This window comes from Manis pentadactyla, chromosome 11, assembly GCF_030020395.1.
Source record: "Manis pentadactyla isolate mManPen7 chromosome 11, mManPen7.hap1, whole genome shotgun sequence".
Taxonomy (NCBI): Eukaryota; Metazoa; Chordata; class Mammalia; order Pholidota; family Manidae; genus Manis; species Manis pentadactyla.
Genome location: NC_080029.1, coordinates 98,247,412 through 98,271,020, shown reverse-complemented (window position 1 = coordinate 98,271,020; position 23,609 = coordinate 98,247,412). Strand labels below are relative to the sequence as shown.

At 40.5% G+C, this 23,609-nt stretch overlaps 2 protein-coding genes across 5 annotated transcripts in view; one reads left to right on the top strand and one right to left on the bottom strand.

The window, feature by feature from the left end:
* Positions 1–8,036, bottom strand: part of GALK2 (galactokinase 2) — a 186,577-nt gene extending 178,541 nt beyond the window's left edge. For both annotated transcript variants that reach the window (XM_036895132.2, XM_036895136.2), the window contains exon 1: positions 7,821–8,036. In XM_036895132.2, the coding sequence (XP_036751027.2) occupies positions 7,821–7,894 (74 nt within the window). In that variant the 5' untranslated portion in view covers positions 7,895–8,036. The remainder of the gene's footprint in view (positions 1–7,820) is intronic.
* An 86-nt stretch (positions 8,037–8,122) lies between these two features.
* COPS2 (COP9 signalosome subunit 2) overlaps positions 8,123–23,609 on the top strand; it is a 34,292-nt gene continuing 18,805 nt past the window's right edge. For 2 of the 3 annotated variants that reach the window (XM_057488791.1, XM_057488790.1), the window contains exons 1-2: positions 8,284–8,318; positions 9,755–9,815. In XM_057488791.1, coding sequence (XP_057344774.1) covers positions 8,296–8,318; positions 9,755–9,815 — 84 coding nt within the window. In that variant the 5' untranslated portion in view covers positions 8,284–8,295. Of the gene's footprint in view, positions 8,319–9,754; positions 9,816–23,609 lie in introns of all 3 variants that reach the window. The other variant, XM_036895146.2, reaches the window with a different exon arrangement.

The window sequence follows — 23,609 nt, the reverse complement described above, 5'->3', positions numbered from 1 at the left end:
TGGTGGGAATGTAAGTTAGTTCAACCATTGTGGAAAGCAGTATGGAGGTACATCAAAATGCTCAAAACAGACTTACCATTTGACCCAGGAATTCCACTCCTAGGAATTTACCCTAAGAATGCAGCAATCAAGTTTGAGAAAGACAGATGCACCCCTATGTTTATTGCAGCACTATTTACAATAGCCAAGAATTGGAAGCAACCTAAATGTCCATCAATAGATGAATGGATAAAGAAGATGTGGTACATATACACAATGGAATACTACTCAGCTATAAGAAAAGGGCAAATCCAATCATTTGCAGCAACATGGATGGAGCTGGAGGGTATTATGCTCAGTGAAACAAGCCAAGCGGAGAAAGAGAAATACCAAATGATTTCACTTATCTGTGGAATATAAGAACAAAGGAAAAACTGAAGGAACAAAACAGCAGCAGAATCACAGAACTCAAGAATGGACTAACAGGTACCAAAGGGAAAGGGACTGGGGAGGATGGGTGGGTAGGGAGGAATAAGGGGGGGAGAAGTAGGGGGGTATTAAGATTAACATGCATGGGGGGGTAGGAGAAAAGGGAGGGCTGTACAACACAGAGAAGGCAAGTAGTGATTCTACAACATATTGCTATGCTGATGGACAGTGACTGTAAAGGGGTTTATAGGGGAGACCTGGTATAGGGGAGAGCCTAGTAAACATAATATTCGTCATGTAAGTGTAGATTAGTGATAGCAAAAAAAAAAAAAAAAAGGGCAGTTCCTGTGTGGTAACCTCCAACGAGTTCTACACAAGGGTATAAAGGGCATATAAAAGTGTAGGCAAAGGGTCTGTTTGTGTTTATACAGAGGATCAAAGCCTAATAGGGCTACCCCGAAAATGAACTAAGATACGATATGAAAAAGAACTTCCAACATCTGCACCCTCTGGAAGACTCATGCCAGAAGATGATCATCAAAAAACCCCAACAAAGATCCACGCACTGCTACAGCTGTAGATGCACTCATCCCACCAGTTCCTGGACCTGCCATGGGAATGAGGAAGGAGATATCTAAGCTGGCCTGTGCATACAGTAAAACAACAAAATTGGACTGGATCTATACTGTTGGAACTCAACCAAGAATTTGGAGAAGTGCAAATTGTAGCGCTCCAAAGTCTTACAACTACAAACTATTTATTGTTAAAAGAACATATGGCATGTGAACAGTCCCCAGGAATGGGTTGCTTTAATTTGTCTGATTTCTCTCAGACTGTTCAAGTTCATTTGGACAATATCCACCATATCATAGATAAATTTTCACAAATGCCTAAGGTGCCTAACTGGTTTTCTTGGTTTCACTGCAGATGGCTGGTAATTACAGATATGCTTTGGTTATGTAACTATACTCCTATTATGTTAATGTGTGTGTGCAATTTAAGTAGTAGCTTAAAACCTATACATGCTGAAGTTACTCTACAAGAAGATATATCAAAGAAATAATCAATCTTCCCATGTTTTCTTCCGCCTGCTACTTCTATAGCTTTTCTTCTTCCTTCCTAATTACAACCCTTAAATAGAATTCGTGCCTCATATCAAATTTACCGAGTATCATAATTCTTCCAAGTGGTAAAGATACCTCAAGACAAATGCTGGGCACAGAAGCCACAGGGCATAAATATGCAAAGAAGTAAAAAGCTAACTTTTTCAAACAATAAGGCTTCTCTCTCACTCACCAACTTCACATTTCCCTGTATGGCCCCGGAAGATGACTGGTTAGCCAGAGACGGGTAAGATTCCTCAAGGGAGGAACAACCTAAGACAGGCACAGTCGCAGGGGGGCCATCAGGTGAGAAATTGGGGATCAACAGAGGTGAGGCTTAGAACCTCACCCCCCCGTTCTGAGAGAAATCTTCTGCATACGTGGATGTTTTATTGCCCTGGTCTAGCTTGGATTAACACATAGTCTACAGGCACACACCTGATCATCTACATGTGCTCTCTTACAACACTAAACTATGTTTTCTACCTTTATCTTGTATCTACCTACCACTTCAGCATTTTATTAAAAATAATAATAATAAAGAGAGAAATGTGGTATCCACATATAAATCAAGTATAAAAACCAAATGAGTATTCATATTTGAACTGACTGTTTATAGTTCATAATGCATGAGCAAAACCGAAAGTTTCTGTGATGACTGCCCTTGTACTGTTCACTATGTAACTTATTCATTATGTAAGAATTTGTTCTACATGTAAAAACTTGTTTGTTATGCCTCAGAAGATTGGAGACTGACAAAAATTAGGCTTGGGGTGGAATAATGATTGTGCATTGAGCATTGACTCCCCTATACAGAATTTTATTGTCGTTAACAACCATTTGATCAATAAATATGAGAGATGCCCTCACAAAAAAAAAAAAAAAAAAAAAAAAGGACAGACTTCCAATGGTAAAATAAATTAGTAACCGGGATGTAATGTATAGCATAAGGAATATAGTCAAGATATTGTAACAGCCTGGTAGGGTGATAGCTGGAACCTAGAATTATGTATATAAATGTTCTACCACTGTGTTGTACACTTGAAACTCATGTAATGTAATACTGTGTGTCAACTACCCTTCAATAAAAAATAATTATTATAAAAAAAAAAAAAAAAAAAAAAAAAAAACCCTAAAGAATCCACTCCAAAACTCCTAGGTCTAATATCTAAGTTCAGCAAAGTTGCAGGATACAAAATTAATACACGGAAATCTGTGGCATTCCTATACACTAACGATGAACTAGCAGAAAGAGAAATCAGGAAAACAATTCCATTCACAATTGCATCAAAAATAATAAAATACCTAGGAGTACACCTAACAAAGGAAGTGAAAGACCTGTACTCTGAAAACTACAAGACACTCAGGAGAGAAATGAAAGAAGATACCAATAAATGGAAACACATCCCATGCTCATGGATTGGAAGAATTAATATTGTCAAAATGGCCATCCTGTCTAAAGCAATCTACAGATTCAGTGGAATCCCTATAAAAATACCAACAGCATTCTTCAACAAACTAGAACAAACCATTATAAAATTCATATGTAACCACAAAAGACCCTGAAAAGCCAAAGTAATCCTGAGAAGGAAGAATAAAGCTGGGGGGATTACTCTCCCCAACTTCAAGCTCTACTACAAAGACACAGTAATCAAGACAATTTGGTACTAGCACAAAATAGATCCATAGACCAGTGAGTGCAACAGACTAGAGAGCTCATATATAAACTGAAGCATATATGGTCAGTTAATATATCATAAAGTAGCCATAGACATACAATGGGGAAATGACAGCCTCTTCAACAACTGGTATTGGCAAAACTGGACAGCTACATGTAAGAGAATGTAACTGGATTATTGTCTATCCGCATACACAAAAGTAAACTGGAAATGGATCAATGACCTGAATATAAGTCATGAAACCATAAAACTCTCAGAAGACAACATAGGCAAAAATCTCCTGAATATAAACATGAGCAACTTCTTCCTGAACGCATCTCCTCGAGCAAGGGAAACAAAAGCAAAAATGAACACATGGTACTACATAAAACTAAAAAGCTTCTCTACAGCAAAGGACACCATCAATAGAACAAAAAGGCATCCTACCGTATGGGAGAATATATGCATAGATGACATATCCGACAAGTGGTTAACAATCAAAATATTTAAAGAACTCACATGCCTCAACACCTAAAAAGCAAAGAACCCGATTAAAAAATGGGTGGAGGATATGAAGAGGCAATTCTCCAAAGAAGAAATTCAGATGGCCAACAGACACATGAAAAGATGCTCCACATCACTAATTATCAAGGAAATGCAAGTAACAACCACAATGAGATATCACCTCACACCAGTTAGGATAGCCAGTATAGAAAAGTCTAAGAACAAAAATGCTGGCGAGGATGCAGAGGAAGGGGAACCCTCCTACACTGCTGGTGTGAATGTAAGCTAGTTCAACCATTGTGGAAAGCAATATAGAGGTTCCTCAAAAAACTAAAAATAGAAATACCATTTGACCCAGGAATTCTACTCCTTGGAATTTACCCAAAGAATATAATTTCTCAAATTCAAAAAGACATATGCACCCCTATGTTTACTGCAGCACTATTTACAATAGCCAAGATATGGAAGCAACTTAAGTGTCCATTAGTAGATGAATGGATAAAGAAGATGTGGTACATATACACAATGGAATACTATTCAGCCATAAGAAAGAAACAAATCTTCCCACTTACAACAACATGGATGGAGCTGGAGGATATTACGCCAGGTGAAGAAAGACAAGTACCAAATGATTTCCCTCATTTTTGGAGTATAACAACCAAGCAAAACTGAAGGAACAAAATAGCAACAGACTCACAGACTCCAAGAAGGGACTAATGATTACCAAAGAGAAGGGACTGTGGAGGGCGGGTGTGGTGAGAGGGAGAAGGGGATTGAGGGGTATTATGATTGGCACATATTGTGGGGTAGGGATCATGGGGAAAACAATGTAGCACATAGAAGACAAGTAGTGACTCTATGGCATCTCACTACACTGTTGGACAGTGACTGCTACGGGGTATGGGGGGCACATGATAATATGGGTGACTGTAATAACCACATTGTTTTTTCATGTGAAACCTTCATAAGAGTGTGTAACAATAATACCTTAATAAAAAAAAGAAAAGAAGAAGAAAACAACAATACACACTGATCATCTCACAGTGTCTATCGTTCTGGATTCAGGGCACAGATTAGTTTTGTTCTCTGCTTTAGGATCTCACAAAGTCTTATCTGAGATTCAACTAGGATTTGTTTCCAAGATCACCTGGCTGTTGGCAGTATTCAGTTCTTTGTGAGTTGTCAGACTGCAGATGACAGTTTCTTTCTGGCTGTTGGCCAGATGCCACCGACAGCTCTTTGCCACATGGTTCTTCACAACATGGCCACTTGCTTTCTCAAAGCCAGCAAGGGAAATAGAGTCTCTCCCAGGATGACGGGTTTATAATCTTGTGTAATGTAATGTACACAAAATCATGTATGTCGCTTTTGCAATATCTTACTAATTAGAAGCAAGTCAGATATTTGTCAATTATACCTCAGTAAAGCTGGGGGGAAAAAAAGAAGCATATCATAAATCCTACCTACACTCAAGGGGGAAAGGATTACTTAAGAGCATGGATAATGAGGGAAACCACTCAGAGTCTGCTTACCACATTATTCAAAAGAAATGAAACATATGTCCACACAAAAACTTGTACACTAGTGTTCTTAGTAGTTTTATTTGTACTAGCCAAAAACTGAAAAATCTCAGATATCCCTCAATAGGTGAATGGGTAACTTATGGTATGTCCACACAATGGAACACTCAGCAATCAAAAGCAATAACTAATTGATACCTGTAACAACATAAATAAATCTCAAAATAATTATACTGAGTAAGAGAGGCCAGGCAAAAGATAGTACATACTGTATGATTCATTTAAGTAAAAATCCAGAAAATGTAAACTAATCTATGGTGACAAAAAGTGCATCAGTGGTTATGTGGGAAAAGTGAAGGGAGGAGAAGAAATAGATTACTAAGAGACAGAAGGAAACTTCTGTAGTAATAAATATGTTCATCATCTTAGTTGTGATGATGCTTTCACAGGTGTACATATATGTCAAAATTCATCAAATTGTACACTTTAAGTATGTGCACTTTATGGACCTCAATAAAGCTGCTAAACTATGCCTCAATAAAGCTTTTTAAAAATTATCTTTCTAAAAAAGGATCCATTTTCTACAGGGGCACCATATCACACCAATGCTCCCTATTAATACAATTTTTAAAAAGTTATTTGTCATTGAAAAAAATTGATGTCAAGAAAAATAGAATTATATAATTGCACAAAGTATTTCAGATAGGTTATGTGAATGAAGTGACATTTAAGTGGACTTTAAGAACAGAACGGATTTTGATGCCTAGATACGGATATAAGGGCATTCCCACCACAAAAAGATTAACTAATTAATGTGTTTCTTTATTCAACAAATATTCATTAGTACTCATGTATCCAAGCAGTGTGCTAAAGACTGTAAAGACCTTTTTTAACTGCTCTTAGAATTTCCAGACTGGGTTTATTAAATTTGGGAATGGCTGAGGATATTATGCTCAAAATTTAGCTGCAGTTTCCTAGTTCCTAGCCATTAACTTACTTGAATAATTCTTTCCCCATTGTAGTAGTGAGGAATTACATAAAAAGTTGCAAATTATATAAATAAATTCAATGTAAGTCAACAAGCAGCTTTATACATGTGATCAGTACACACACAGTGAATAAATAATTTCAAAATTGTTCTATTGACTAAAAAGCAAAACTAGATAGCTCTGCTTACTGAGCAAATAAACTGAGCAAGTATATTAACAACTTTGGGATTCTAGATTTCCTCTTTTTGAAGAATTATGGATTTCAGGCACAGTAACCATGTGATTTATTGTCCAAACTTCTGAAAGTGATGGATACTGATAACTATTATTCTGGGACAAGTACTAAACCCAGGCTGTCCCAAGCAAACTAGGATGTATAGTTAAACCAGTTTATAGAGAGATTTTTATTCATTTTAAGGTTTACAAGTACAGATTCCTGAGGTCTAGCACAAACCTACTGAATCAAAATCTCTGGGGTGGGATTTGGTAAATTGAGTTCTACTGAAATGCTATGCTTGGGAAGTCTCGGATTCTAAAGTGACATTACTAAAGGCTCTCCCAATTCTAAAATTCTATGTTTAATAAGAGAATTTTCAATATGGACTGGATATTAGAGATACCAGGGAATTATTAATTGTCTTAGTGCAATAATGATATAATGACTTAAAAGAATGTCCTTATTTTTAGGAAATACACATAGCTGCATTTAAGAGTGATTTCTCATGATATCTGCATCTTACTTTCAATTGATTCAGGGAATACATACACATACAAATAAGGCTGATAGTGGATATACACATGTTCACTGGGCTGTTCTTCCACTTTATCTGTATGTTTGAAGTTTCTCATAATAAAACGGTTGGAAAAATATTAGAGAAAAACTTTTTTATAGGTAGGCAGTATTATTGTTATAAATATGACTTTTAAGGACTATGACCAAGAAGATCGCAATTGAAGTGATTACTAAAAAAAAAAAAAATCCAGCCTGCAATACCTCTTCCTGGACTTTTCCCTAAGAATAAATAAAGTGACAAGGATATTCACTGCAGAATTGTTTAAAATAGTGTTGTTTTTCCAATATTTTAAATGTAAAACAATAATGGCATTCCTAAGTAAATTACGGTGCATTGGTACATTCAACAGAGGGATTATACACGACTATTAAAATAATCAGTCAATAGTATATTGCATACATTGTCCTATGCTGTTCATATGCAAAAAGATTCTAAAATTGTATCTATGCCACAACTGTACGAAATTTGTGGATTCAAGTAAACAGAACTGTAACTTTATAGGAAAATGCTGCTTGAAAAGCAGTTTTTCCCCTTTATTTCAATTTTTTTAAATTTTGTTAATGATTTTGTGCAAAAATACGCACTGTTTAAAATCTAGTCGTTACCCTAGTTTGGTCCCAAGCGCAGTAAAGGTCAGTTTATAATTCATTGAACTGAGTAAGACTTTAGGCGCTTCAACTGATTGATGCTCAGCTAATTTAGGATATCCACAGAATCATTTTGCCGACTACAAATATATTATTACGTGTACACGGTGTTGCTGAAAAGGTCTCCAAACATCACAGAACACCCACCGCAAATGTGTGGGCTAAATGCACAAAGATAATCATGGCAGAAATACTACCTGTCATACAGGACGGGCATGTCAGCCTTTTCTCCGCGAAAGGCGTATGATCCTAGATTGCCTCTTAGTTTCATCAGAACGAGATGGTTCCAGAGTCCCAGGCAAGGGAGGAGACTGTTCCCTTGCCCAGGAGGCTGGAAACTGCTCAACGTGAGCGCAGCGTTTCCAAAGCCCTTCAGCTGAGATCCACTTGACGAATTCCCAGTTGCTAATTTCAGTTGCTAAGGCACCAACAGTCTCGCCGGAAGAGGGAGTGGTGCACTCCCTTTTGGCGTCGTAGCGAATCCTCTCAGTGTCGAGCGCATTAGTTCCGGCAGGAAACGTTCAGCTCCTCTAAGAGCGACGGCAAGGCGAAGAGAAGCTGGGAGTGACGCCTCGAGCCGTGGAGGATTGTGGGAGGAGGTTGTCTCCAGTTTCTCCTCCCCCGCCCCTCACCCGGCCAAGATGTCTGACATGGAGGATGATTTCATGTGCGATGATGAGGAGGACTACGACCTGGTGAGGCGCTGAGGACGGGACTTTGGGGCTGGAGGATGTGTCTGGTTTTAGGAGCCGAGTCAGGGACGACCGCAGCTTCTCCCAGTAGAACTTGTGTTTCTTCCAGCCTCTCCCGATGCAGTGACAGGACGGGTTTACCTCCTCCCCCTTCCCGCACCGGCCCGGGCCCTGCTCCTCAAGCATGGGGGAGGGGAGGGTAAAGGAGGCAGCGAAGGGGGTCCCGAGCATAGCGCTCCAAGTCCGAGCGCCTCCTCGGTTTACATGGACACCCCTGGCCTCTAGCGGCTGCTTCTCTGCGCCTCCTTACCTCCTCTCCACCGCGCGAGCCGCCTCCAGAACCATCCAGCGGTCTAGGCCCCGGCTGCCCTTCGGGCCCAGCATTCCGGGCCCCTGTTCACATTTGAACTGAGTGGATGCGAAATGTTAGCACAAGGGTCTGAGAACTAGGGGGGCCTTACTGCTCCTAAGCCTGACCACGAAACACCACTTGGGAGTCTCAGGGAAACATAGCTTATTATGTCTTGTCCAGGGTCCGTTTTGGTTTAAGGTAAAAGTCTAGTGGAGAATTCAGAGCAAGGGCAGCTGAAAAAAAGTAGTTGAACTACTTGTTTTGTTTAAACAGAAAAGCTGGAGACGTTTTGCTTTTTGTGTGTTTCGGCGCGGGGTGAGAGGGTAATAGAGGGATTGGCCCCAAGTGGCTTTTTTCTTGACTTGGAAATTTCCCAGTATTCAGAGTTAAAAATATCAGCAGTGTACAAGTAAACGAATTGATGTAGGTGAATGGTGATTTGTAAAGATTCAAGGTTTAATGAACGGATTTACAGATTTTTTAAAAATACAGTAACATTTCGGGTTGCTATTCAAAAACATCTATGTGGGAATTATTTGGACCCAAAATTAGCATCAGTTTGCTTCCCCCCACCTTTTGAGGCGTTTTTGTGCGTGTTTCTTGTGTATTATGGTGGTGCTGCATTATCATAAATTTATGAAATAGAAGCTTAGGGAAGTCTGTCTCGTCTTGGTATTTTAAGTGCCAGAGATTTGGGATAGTAATAATATCTTTTTGAATTCGTGTAAAACTTTTTGTATAGTCTTTTCGAATTAATCTTTACATTTCCAAAGAAGGCACATTTGCAAAAGGGAGGAAAATTCTTGCCATTACCTGAAAGACATAGTATTTGATAATTCTTACAGTGATATGTAAGTTTTGATAATAGTTAAGATTTCTGTCTTGTTTTAGTTTGTGCAAACCAAGCCAGTTGTAGGCAGTGCCTTTGGTTCTTTAAGAATGTGTTTCTTGTGATACCTTGAGCATTTTTATTTATTAAATGTTTATTTATATTACAGATATTATTATAACTATATGAAGTGTTTCTTTTAAATACATCTGCATTTTTAGTTTGTGTTCTTAAATGTTTCTGCTTATGTTCCCTAAGCAATACTTTGTCGAATACATGGCTTAGCACTAGGATTAACTTGAAGATCATCACTGAAAAGGTAATGTAGGAGAGGCGATGAGAATCATAGTGTCCCGTGAAGTACTCAATTTTTACAAGAATTTTAATTAAACGTATTGTTTAATTTGGCTGTTTCTCCAGTCTGTTAGGGCCAACGCAGCATGTACAGTATAAAGTTGAATATATAGTTGTTTTAACTTTTTGTTATTTCTTAACCAAGAAGAGTAAGATTTTACATTGATACATAGGTAAATGAAAAATTCCCTCCAGTTTTTTGTTAAGTAATTTTTCCTGCATCTCTCTCTTACGTGGATAACCATTCTGGATCCCTAATCAGATGTCAAGTAGTGAAAACTTTTATGCTCTGTTTACAAATAGTTAAACTCTTTTGGTGGCATCAAGTCTATTTAGTAATTTATTTTTTACTTCCTTTATAATTCCCTTAAACCATTCTCTGTTTTAAAAAAAGTGAAGGGGCCTGGTTGCCATTTCATGCTTGTTTGTTGCGAAAAGACTTTCTAAAAGTTAATTACTGGTCTTTGTTGTTGTTTGGTAGGATTTAAATAGTCAATGGAAGTGACTTGCTCTTTTAGGGAAACTTCTTTTTTATTAAAGATGTATTGTTTGTTGGAAAATTGCCGTCACCTCAGTCTAGTCCAGATGTTAACTAGAACCATGTTTCTGACACATACATTCAATATCTTTTATAGGTTTTTTGTTGATAATTTTAATATTCTGAATCTTTTTGTTCTGCCTTATGTTTTAGACAGAATCTAATGGAAATAGGTAGTGGGATACCACTAAAAAAAAAACTATACTGGTTTTATACAAGAAAGTAAGAAATGATTTGTGCTTAAGATCTAAAAAGAGAACTACCTTGATGAAAAAAAGAATAGAAGAATAAACATATGTGAAAGAAATTTAATATGCTTGACCTCTTCTAAGATCTTTTTTATTTTTACTAGAGGCAAAAGCAGGCATTTTCTAAACACAGGAATTTATGCAGCAGTGAATGGGAAAGTAAGAGATGGTAGATTGATTGATTTTTTTGCTGGTTTAATAATACTAAATAATAACTGTAGTGTCATGCACTAAGTTAATAAAGCCATTGATGAGTTAACTGTATTGTAATCCCATGGTCCAGCCATTCTAGCATGAAGTTGCTTAGTACTTCTAATAATCTTTTTAAAAAGCATTTAAGGCAGACTGAGTTCATACCAAAAATTATTCTTCAGTAGATCCTCTTTCAGATTGGGCATTGCATATTTGACTTGAAATGTCTTATAAGGGAAAAAATTGTCAAAAGGTAGAATAAGTCTACTTGGTTAAATGTATTACCAAGCTGTGACCCTTACTGTATTTCCCTACTCAAGCTCATAGTTGTGATTAGTGACTGAATGTTTAATAGTATTGTTTTTCTTGTCTTAATATTTAACAATTTTAATGCCCTAAAAATTTACTTCCTTTCTGTCTACCTTTTTGGAGGGGCAGAGATGAGTTGTAGCTATACAGGGTATCTTACAGAATCTCTTATTTGTCACTATTTTAACAAGATTGGACAAATGATGGCTTGAGCTTTATTAGTTTCTCATGTTAGGACATGGTTTAGCAAATTCAAAAGCACTAACTTCCATTTTTTTAAGAAAATTTTGAATTGTGAAAAAAAAAATCTCATTGGAAAAAGAATTGGTAGATTAATATAGGATAAGGGCAAAAAAAATAGCTTTTAAGGATTTGTGTGTTTAGTATAAAGGCTCTCACTTGTCATTCATTGTGTGTATAAGGAGCTTGGAATTTGTAAGTTATTTTCCTCTGAGACTGTTGTCCCAAAAACTTACTGCTTGAGAAACAAAATGTTGGGGGTCTTGAAGAATAGATGTTCAAATAATATACTTGTTACAGTCCTGAGCCAGTGTTTCCTGTGCTGCACACAATTTGAAATTCTGCATGTAGTTTTTAGGAAGGTGAAATTGATTGTACAATTGAGACTTTTAACAGAAACTTAACATATTTAATTGTAAATAATTGGACACCACCCAAATTATCGATAGTAGATTAATACTATTAGTAGAAATAAGGTAATGACAGATATTTTATGGAACATCCATGCAATGGAATGTTATCTCAGCATTTCAGACCATGCTTCTAAAGAATATTCATTGATTTGATGAGATATATTGTATTTGTCAGGACTCTGGAGTATAAGGAACAGGGATATGTGGCAGACTAGCTTAAACTAAAAAGAGCATTCATTGGCTCGCATCACCAGAAGTGTAAATATAGCTGGACTCAAGGTTCAGACAGTGGTGCTCGTTCTTTTTCTGTTTCTGTCTCTCTTGGGCTGCTGTCCTCACTGTTTTGGCTTGAATGCCATCACGTTATATCACAGGATGTAATGCAGCATCTTCCTTGTATCATAACCCTAAGGGCCAGAGGGTCTGTTTTCGTTGCTAATTTTAAAAGTGAAGCCCAAGAAGGCCTTTTATTGACCCAGCTTAGGTCTGTGTGGCCTTCTGTGAACCACTCATTCACTGTAGAGAGGGAAATGGCTTGCTTGCCTTCTTCTGTGAGGGGGGACTAATTGAAAACCCTCACCTGAAACAGAAGGGCCCATCACCAATGCTGCATGCACAGTGAACACATATGCACTATATATGTATAATCCACATTACAGTTTTATTGGGTGGAAATAAGATTTATTTTGTTGGGTGGGGAAAATATAAAAGAAGTATCTGTAGAATCTGAAAAGTGTCAGAAAAATTAAAATTTATTTATTTCTTGCAGACCTTTCACAATGAACCTATATTACTTTTATTGCTGGGGGAAGGGGTACAAGTTACAGGATTCAAATTATGAACAAAAATCTTACTTGGATCTTGGGAGGCCAAACATCAATTTTGTCATTGCTCTAAATTTGTTTAAAGATTCTCTTACAAAAAAATTGTCTTCAGAACCTGAAGCATCTAACTTTTTAAAATATGTAATACATGCACATATTTCAAAAACAAAAAATGTAAAAATAAAATTTCCCTTCCATTCTTGTTCCACATTTGCCCAATTCCCATTCCTCCCCTAGGTAACCCAACACACATTTTTGTCCCACTCCCTTTTTCTAACCAGGAGGTAGCATATTATATATGTTGTCCTATACTTTGCTTTTAATTTATCTTAGAACACCAGGTAAGTATGCAAAGAGCTTATTTCTCTTTACAGCTGCATTGACTATGAATGTGTCATACTTAACCAGTTCACTACTGATAAGAATTGGGCCTGCTTTCTTTTGCCATTAAAAACAATGTGCAGCTTTTTTTTTTTAAACTTCAGCTATAGCCAGGTTCTTTGTTTTTGTAGATGTCGAATACTGTATTCAGAGTTGAGTTTGATAAACAAGTTGGACTATCAAACTGGATGATGATGCTCAGTTTTAGAAACGTCCAACTAATAAAATTAGTTTTTTTGAGAATTTCAGAAGCATTACTTAATAATCCATGTCAATATTATTGGAAAAAGTATACTACTACTTAAAGTTACTACTTAAGAGAAGAGTATTGGTTTGGAATATAAGCTCTGGTGCATTTTCACAAAAGTCTGTTACATTATCTCATACGTGTACCCCTATGTAGTGAATAGAGTGGATCAAACAAGGATAACTAAAATGATAAGTGATGGGAGATAGCTCTTTTGTACTAATAAGATAAATTAAGGCTTTTTGCCCCTGACTTAAATCTGTAGGCTATAAATATCCAACAGAGCAAATTTGTACTTGTATACTGTATCCCAAAATGAACACATGGACCTCAGCAAGAATTAGAAACTTCCTGTAGGGTTCTACCCCCACATTTGACAGGAGAGAACTAAAGCATGAAGTGTGAGTAACTTACCTAAATTTACAGGTCAGTTGAGTGGGAGAGTCAAAACTACAGGCCAGGCTAATGACTTTTATGATGTCTTTCTTTGGAAAATTTAATTTGAAGACTGAGAGCTTAGAACAAATAAACAAATGTTCTAATTTACACTGAACATAAATTAGGAACCATTAACGAGTGAAATTTTTGTAAGTTTGCATAACTATGAATGGTTTAAACAAAATGGCTGCCTTTGGATTATATCTAATCTTTAAGGGTAATGACACTTTGCCATTACTTCTCTGTGTGTCCAGCATCTAGTACAGTTGTCTAGATACAGTCAGGGCTTGGGAAGCATTGTTCATAGTGAGTCGTTTTCCTAGAGCACGTTTCTTAAGACCTCTGTTGGCAAGAGACACAGGAATAAATAGGTGAACTGTGGAACTGACCCTTTTCAGCAGTGGCTGCATTCCAGCCCAGAGTGGAGTCAAAATTGCCCCTAGATGCTGTGTGTTGTGTTATTTTGGAACATTCACCCACTTTTCATTTCAATTAAGAAAACACTTACTGATTATTTTGTAATGTACCAGGCTCTAGGGATACAAGATGAGTAAGAGAAAGTTCCTGCTTTTGAGAAGCTCATGCTGGGGCAGGTGAGGGAAGGTAGGAACAACATACACACAGAGCTTCATATTAGAGAGGTGCATGTCATGTAGAAGCATGACTAAGGAGACAATTTATTTTGCTAAAAAGAGTTAGAGAAAGAATTACAATATGAGCCTTGATGAATGTTTCCCAGGAGTGTTATGGCTGGGAAGCATCGTAGGAGAAAAGCAAGAAGTTTATTAGGAGGGAGTGTGGTTTCGTATTTCTAGCAGAAAACAGTTTATACCAAAGCAGAGGTTTTAAATTGCATGGCACATGTGGGAAAGGAAGAAGAAATTCTGTGTTGTGGATGGATCACAGATTGCTTTGGGGAGATGTCAGGACATGAGTTATTATGTAAGTAGGTGGACTGTTATGAACTACAGTGCTTTTTTTTAATCCCTTTAACAATGTCATGTGGTTGCTGCTTTTTCATATATTGCTTCAGTTCTGTTTTTTACATCATTCTTATTACATTGATTAAAATTTCAGTTTCTCTTTTAAAAAACATTTAAACTTTTACAAATTATAGTTACTCCTATTCATCTGACATAAGGAAATTCAGTTTAACAGTATTTATTTAATACTTTTCCTATATTCCCTGTTCTGACCAATGATACTGTGTGTAACTAAGTCATTGATAGTCATTAGAGATAACTCTGTTTTCGTTGTGCCAATGTGATGGGTTCATCTTACTTTACGTATTAAATCACTTGACATCTTCTACATTTATTCTGTCCTCTTCCTTTTTTCCTATTCTATTAGTTCGAATCAGACCTCCATCATCTCTTGACCAGACTATTCTAAGAGAATCCAGTGGGCCACTTCATTGCTACCAGAGTGCTTTTACTAAAACACGAATGTGATTATTTCTCTGTAAAATCTTTTAGTGACCCCATTTGATTGAACTCCTTACTAGACTGCTATAGTTCTGTTCGTCTGTTTGATACAAGTTTCTCTCTCATCAACTCTTCACACATATCCTGTGTTTCAACCCAATCAAGCTATGCGTGGTTTTCCAAATATGCAGTGCCATTTTAAACTTCCATGCCTTGCACACATTAATGCTAGTTTCAGTTGTCCTTCCTCATCCTGGCAACTCCTGTTCATATTTTTAGGCTTGATCCAAGTAACTTCCCTTCCTCTCATTCACTCAGGAGTAGTGATCACTCCTTTTTTGAGCTGCACTGTACTTAATATGTGTCTCTTGTTCATTGCTTTTGTTATATTGCTGTTTTGTTTGTATACTGTCTCTGACCATGATAACTTGAGGTGAAAGACTTAATTTGCATTCGTTGAGCAACACTTAATTGCTGGTTTTTCATATATTGCTTAAATTGTAATTATAAGAAGCCAATCAGTGACATACCAGTTGTATCCATTCTCATGTAGTTATATATTTTGACAATAATTGAAGAGTTGAATTGCAAAAAATATTATACATTGCAATTCTTAATTCATAAAATATGAAAAAACAAAAAATATATTCACAAAAATGCTTAGGGTTAGATTAAGTCTTACTTGGTCATTGTGATTTTGGAGAGTACAACATTTAAAACTTGGAAATAATAGCTAATTTGGAGCCAATCAGGTCCCAGAAGTTGCAGGTAGACAGTTTTGTGCTGAGAGGCATTCAGTGATTTGAATGACAAGGCACTGTGTTAGACATGGTAGGAAATGTAAAGGTTCCTTTATTCAACAATACTATGATCAGTTAATTCCATGCAATTGAAGTTATTAACCTTTTTAGTTCTTAAAATACAATTTTTAGTTTCCCCTTTGCTAGCAACGCCATGTCCTACTACCATCGTGTACTTCTCAGCTTTTACTTCTCTCCTCTCATATTCTGGCCTACTTGGGCTTTTTTTAGTCTGTTCTGGGCCAAGAACCTAAAAATAAAAGCTTTGAGCAGAAGTCCAGATTCTTAGACTTTGTGATAGATGTTAATAAAAAAAATTTTACTTCCAGGTTCAGGAGTGCTTTCTGGAGATTTGGGTGGAGAAAAGTCATTTTCTGGTTCAGCTAGCTATTCCTGTATGTTACTGAACTGTTAACTAGAGAAGAACTGCCTTCAACATGTGTAGAGTAGATTTTACAGCTATGATTCTTAATCCCTGTCTTCCCTCAGGAGGTGGCACTTTAGTTGTAATAATACACAGTAATTAACCAGATGAAGAAAGACATGGGAGAAAATGGCATGTAAAGGTGGAAAGAATTTTGGCCACTTTGATATAAAGCCAGGGTGACAGTAGCAAAGTGAGGGAGGGAGAGCTCAGTAGGAGATAACGATGGGATGACAGTCAAGAGTCACATTTGCATGATTTTGAACTTGTTTTTAAGAGCAATGGGAAACAATTTTTGAGAACAGGAATGAGATAACTTACCTTTTATGAAGAGTATTCTGGCAGCTTACCGTGAGAAGATTGAGATGTGAAGGTTGAGAAGAAGAATAGGAAGGCTGTTACAGTCTGTGGAGGGATGAAAGTAGCAGCATAGGAGGCTAGGGTGGTGGCAAGGCAAAGGGGATGGATTTGGGATTGATGTTGAAGGTAGAATCAGTAAGGACTTCCTATGTCCTAACAATATGACTGCTTTTAGTTCTCCATTCTGCTGTTTTGTATCTGTTGTTCTCTTTTCCTTCTCCCATTTTATCTAGCAGGCAAACTCCCTATTTATCTTTCAAAACCTAGTGCAGAAGCCATGCTCTCATGGCATGGTCTGATACAGTTAGCTTGTTAATTCTTTATCAATTGCTTTTTTAGTTTAGTTTCATTGTAGTCAAACCTAGATTACAGAGTTAAGAAGTGTATGAGTGGTTATGAAATTTACTCATTACCTAGAATTTGATCTCATCCTTAAGTGTTCCAAAGGCTTTCCATATGTTAAATAAACATTGAATTCCAGACTATCAGTGCTTCATGTCCACACACAAGGACGTTAGTTATCCTCCAGAGGGCGCACATTACAAAGCTACTGTAGTGAAATAAAACTGATTTTATATACTAACACGAAACATCCATTCCCCTCCATCTACTGATCACAGAAAAAATTCACCTTGTGTTATGTATTTTTGAGCTTCCTAAACCACACTCAATATACCCTTTTTCATTCTTTTGCCTTTCTGAAATATTACAGAATTTTCTATGATTTTTTTAATGCATTAAATGTGTATATTTGGATTTATAAGTAACTCTATAATACTATTCTTGTCTTCTTGTATTTACTTCCAGGTACCGTTCTTAATTTGCAGTAAACCTGCCCTTTGTAATGACCTATACTGAAGGAAATAATCTTGTGTCTTCCTAAAATAATAATTTTCACTATACTAATCCATGTGTTTTTGTAATCCTCATTAAACCGAATATCTTTGAACTGTTGTAAGCTATTTATACTGCTCCACAAAATAGTTATTTTACTCCAGTTTTCCTTCCTGCTTTATTATTCCAGTTCTAGGAACTGAATTTATGTGATGAAAGTTGAAGGGCCCCCACCAGTAAGATGGCGAACTTCCGGCTTCTCTTCCGGGTCCTCAGTTCCCGACGGCGCCACCTAAAGACCAATCACCTCTCTCCCCACTCCCACTCCCAGCACCTAGCCAATAGCCACCAGCCCCGTAGAAGTAACACCACAATCACCCCATGCCCCTTCCTATATAACCCAGCACCTTTCCCCAGTAAAGCGGAATTCTCCAGTGAATTGCTGCTGTGTGTCGCTCCTTTCCTTTCACTGGTGCCAAAACCCGGGAGATGGGACAGCCCAACTGGGCCCCGTCTTCACCCCCGACACCAGCAGCAGCTTGCCCTCGTCCTCTTTTTCCAGCGCTGGCTCCTCACACTCACTACTCCTCTTTGGCCTTTAGGTAAGTTTTCCCCCGGAGTGGGCCACTCTTCCCCGAGCTATCGCAGTGCCATTGACCGTGATCGTCCGGCAAGGCCCTGACGCTCGGGGATGAAGAAGGAACTCTCCCCGCCTCCAGCCTTCACGGCTGCAGCAGACCCTCAGGCCCCCCTCCAATAGCCATAAACCCCGCCTCAGGCCTTCACAGCTGCGACAGACTCTCAGGCCCCTCCTCCAACAGCCATAAATGAGGTGACTCCTTTGTGGATGAGAACGCTCCCTTTTCCACTTCCTCCTTCTGTTCTACCTGCCAAAATCTGTTCCATCCGCCGAAAATTCCTAGTAGTAGGTACCTCGGACTCCGGCACTCTGCCTTCTTAGAGAAGTCTGGGTGATGACCCACACTTCCTAAGAAACTGACTCGTACACGAGTTTCCGCAGATCACCAAGGATCATCGGGGACGCCCTTTGTCTCCTTGCCGTCTGCTCCCAGTCCGAGGATCTCCGTTCGTCTTCCCCTGTTTGTCTCCTTCTCTGTCCTTTAGCCATGGGAGCCTCCTCATCCCTCCCTGAAACTTCACCTCTTGAATGCCTGCTCAAGTATCTAGCCACCCTCTCCCTGACGCCTGATATAAAACCAAAACTTCTCCGCAAATACTGCTCCCAAGATTAGCCAACATAGCCCCTAAACAATAACAACCAATGGCCCTCAGAGGGAACTCTTGATCCTAACATCACTCGCGATCTCTTTAACTACTGCCAGCGCCTGAAAAACTGGAAGGAGATTCCCTATACCGAAGCTTTCCGCCTCCTCCCCCCGTCCCCCCCCCAAGTTCTCCTAGCCTGCAAGCCGTCTCCCCCGCAAAAGCCTCCCGTTCACTCCCTTTCCCCCTCCTCTCCTACAACAACCTCTCCCCCTTCCTCCACCACCATCTCCTCCCCCACCTCACCCCCCTGCAGTTCAAGCCTGAGCCTTTCAGCCCCCCTCTAAGTTCCAAGAGCCTCCTCTGTCTCTGCCCCCATCACCTGTTTCTCCCCCACAGACTGAGCCAGAACCCTTCAGTCCTCCTCAGACTCGGTCCCGAGAGCCTCCCAAAATTATCGTCCCCCCTCCGAGAAGTAGCAAGATCCGAAGGCATCATGCGCGTTCACGTCCCTTTCTCCTTAAGAGATTTAGCCCAACTTGAGAAATGCCTAAGTTCCTTTTCCACTGATCCCACAACATATATCAGAGAGTTTCAATGAACCCTCCAGTCATACAGCCTCACACATCATGACATTTTCATGCTCCTGGCCAATACCCTCCTTCCTGAAGAGCATAGACGAGTTTGAGACTTTGCCCAAATGCCAGCCACCAAAACCCACAGGACTGACCCCACCTATCCCCCTGGCCCCACCGCTGTCCCCGAACAAGACCCACACTGAGATTATAACACCACCGTGAGTCTCCGCTCTCGAGATATCTTCGCCTGCTGCTTAATAGCAGGTCTGAAAAAAGCAGCTCGTAAATAGTCAATTTTCAAAAGCTCCCTCCGAGTTCTTAGACAGACTCACTCAAGCCCTATTACAGTTACCAGCCTGGACCCAGAAATGCCTAACGGGAGACATGTCCTTATGACATGCTTCCTGGCTCAAAGCTACCCCGACATTAAAGCTAAACTCAAAAAGTTAGAACAGGGCCCTGCTACCCCACAGACTGAGATCCTAACAGTGGCCTTTAAAGTCTTCCATAACCGGGAGGAGGAGAAAGAACGCCGTAAACAAAAGGCTGATCAGGCCAATTTCCAAATGTTGGCCCAGCTGATAAAACCACAACCTGGGCACTCTTCTACAAACCCCCCACAGGAGCTTGTTTCAAGTGCAGACAAGAAGGACATTGGTCAAGGGCTACCACCCCATGCCCCAGATGCCACAAAAAGGGCCACTGGAGGTCTGATTGCCCAGCCACCCGAAGGGGAGGCTGGACGAACAACCCCCATCCTAAGCCCTCCATAGTGGGGCTGGCAGAAGAAGATTGACGGGGCCTGGGAGCTTCTCGCCCGACCATTTCCATCACCAAACAAGAGCCCAGAGTTACTCTAATAGTAGACGGTCGCCCCATCTCCTTCCTCCTAGATACAGGAGCCACCTTCTCAGTCTTGCAGGAATACCGGGGCCCTACCACGCCTGCCATTACTCCTATAGTCGGGGTAGGAGGTAAACAGATTTTCCCATTAAAACCCCCCCCTTTTATGCACAATCCAAGACAATCCCATACCTTTCTCCCACTCCTTCCTGGTTATGCCCCAGTGTCCCATCCCCTTACTAAGACGGGACATCCTTTCTCTCCTCCATGTTTCCATAACTATATCCACTCCCACAGCCCCCAGTACTCCCTTTCTGATGGCCCTCATAGCCAATGACCCCCCTCTACCCAATGAAAGCTCCAGTTCCGCCCTCATACACCCTGTAAATCCCAGAGTTTGGGACATTACAAGCCCCTCCGTGGCTCTATGTCCTGCCTCTATCAAATTACGTGACCTTCTCAGTATATCTGTCAGGCCCAATACTCCCTAACCACTTCAGCCCTCATAGGCCTCCAACCCATCATTCAAGATCTTTTAAACAAAATTACCTCAGACCCACTCACTCCCCGTTTAATACCCCCATATTAGCTGTTAAAAAAACCAACAGATCTTTCCGCCTCGTCCAAGACCTTCGCCTCATCAACATGGCCATCGTCCCTATCCATCCCTTAGTCCCAAGTCCATACACCCTTTTATCGCTGCCCTGCCTTAGCCTCCCGAGACCCCTCCTCCCAAGATTTTTTCGCCTTCACCTGGACGGACCCATACACAAGACATTCTGAACAACTCACTTGGACAGTTTTGCCACAAAGCTTCCGAGTCCACCTTATTACAATACGTGGACGATCTTCTACTCTGCAGTCCCTCGTGGGAACAGTCTCAACTTGACACTGCCTCCCTACTTAACCTTCTTGCTTCCAGAGGTTACCGAGTATCCCCCGTCAAAGCTCAAATCTCCTCCCCTTCTGTCACTTACCTCCGATTTCTTCTATCTCAACAAAGAAAGTCCATTACCATAGACAGAAAATGGCTCCTCTCTGACCTGCCCGTTCCCAAAACCAAGACACATCCTTTCCTTTCTAGGCCTGGCTGGGTATTTTAGAGCATGGATCCCTAACTTCTCCCTGTTGGCAAGACCCCTATATGACCTCAGCAAGGGCCCCCCTGAAGAACCATTATCCTTCTCACCCCGACACTCCTTCATTAAGCTCCGTGGAGCCCTTGTAGAAGCCCCAGCTCTCCATCTTCCTGATTTGTCGAAGCCCTTCTCATTATACATTCATGAGAGGTCCAGTCAAGCTCTAGGAGTTCTAGGCCAATATTATGGCCCATCCTTTGCCCCAGTAGCTTATCTTTCCAAGCAATTAGACCCCACAGTTTGGGGATGGGCCCCCTGCCTACGGGCATTAGCCGCTGGACAGCTCTTGCAGAAGGAAGCTCATAAACTGACATTCGGGGTGCCCCTTACCATTCTGTCCCCACATCACCTAAAGGATCTCTTAACCTACAGAAGTTTACAGACTCTCCCTCCCTCCAGACTCCTGACCTTACTGTCCTCTTTCCTCCAAAATCCCGTTCACCCCCTTTGCCATCCATACCCGAATCATGACTTTTTCCTCCTTTACCACTCTCTTGCTTTTTCTCCTCATTCCTATCGTCTTCCCCACCACCCCAGCCTCCTTTGTATGGCGATTCAAAGTAAGACAGACTTAACACACAGCATCAAACAAAAGTTACTGCCCTCATTGCCGCATCAGACTGCCCTCTGAAAGGCTGCTCCGAGCCTTTATACCTCCACTTTCCTCCCTCCACCGAAGTGTTCACTAGCAGCTACCTTTATTCTCCCTACCTCTGCTTCCTCTATGACCAAAGACAAGCCTATTGCAGGCGATGGCAAGACACCTACGGGGGATGTCCTTACTAGTCTTGCACCATTCACTACATGAGTAACTCCCAGTACCCACAGTATTACTACTCCAACCGTTTCATGAAATACCCCAATGGCTCAGTCTCCTTATCAATCCCAGATCCCTGGGACTCTCGATGGGCCGCCAGGGTCACAGCCTCAGTTTACTATGGGGGGTCCTCGACCCCCCACGGTACCTTTCATATCTCTCGAGAGTATGTTCCCTCTCACTCCCAGATCTCTCAAGTTGCATCAGATATCGGACATTCCGAAAAAGTCATTATCCAAACTCTTGACGGCACTTCTTCATCTTCTTATTCCTCCTACTCTTAGTTACAGCTTATTCAAGACACCACCATCTTTCTCAACCACACCCTCAACACCGCCAATTGTTTCTTATGTGCATCACTACAGCACCCATTGCTGGCCGCCGTGCCCCTTAATATTTCCAACTACTCCTTCCATGCAGAAGGACAACCCCTCCGCCCCCTGGCAGACATACCCCTATGGGAACCAGAATACGCAGATAATCTCACCATCCACCACTGTGTAGGCCCAGCTCCACCCCCCTCCAGCGCACTTCACTGCCGCTCTATCTATACCCCTACCTCCAGCTCTAAGACTTTCACTCAACTGGGACACTTCTTTTGGTGTAATGGCAGTCTTTTCAACTCACTGCCTCCCAACTCCGATATACCCTGCATTCTCGTCACCCTAACCCCACAGCTTACACTTTACAACATGGCAGAATTTCTTGAGCTCCAACCTCCCTTGCCCTAGCGCACAAAAAGGGCTGCTTTCCTTCCCATCATGGTCGGTATCTCTTTGACCACCTCAGCCATTGGGGCAGGGTTTTCGAGAAGAGCCTTGGGTCACTCTCTATGGGCAATTAGAAATCTCAACGACAAACTTGATAGAGCCCTGACATCCACTGCCGATTCCCTGGCCTCTCTCCAAAGACAGGTCACTTCGCTAGCTAAGGTCACCCTTCAAAACCGGCGGGCCTTACTTAGATCTGCTTACAGCCGAGAAGGGCAGCACCTGCGTCTTCCTTTGAGAAGAGTGCTGCTATTACATCAATGAATCCGGCATTGTGGAAACTGACATTACCAAACTCACCGACCTTGCCTCCAGCCTCCACTCTGCTTCCAATTCCAACCCATTCTCTTCAGTACTAACAAACCCCCTCCTTACCTGGCTCTGGCCCATTGCAGGCCCTATAATAATCATTCTCCTCGCCTGTCTCTTCTTACCTTGTATAGTAAAGTTTATCAAATCCCAAGTCGGTAAAATCTCTAATCAAACTTTCAACCAGCTTTTACTCAAGAGCTACCAGCTTTTAGCCACAGAAGATCCCTCACCCTCACGTAACCTCCTCACCACACGCTGAGATGGACCCCTCTCTCCGCTGGAAACTGTTCCTGGAAACAATGGCCACAGACGCCTGGCTTCTGGCACCCATATCCTCATGGCACCATTGGAATCAACAAGTCCTTGACCTGTAGTTACAAGGAACCTTCATTGATTTCCAACCT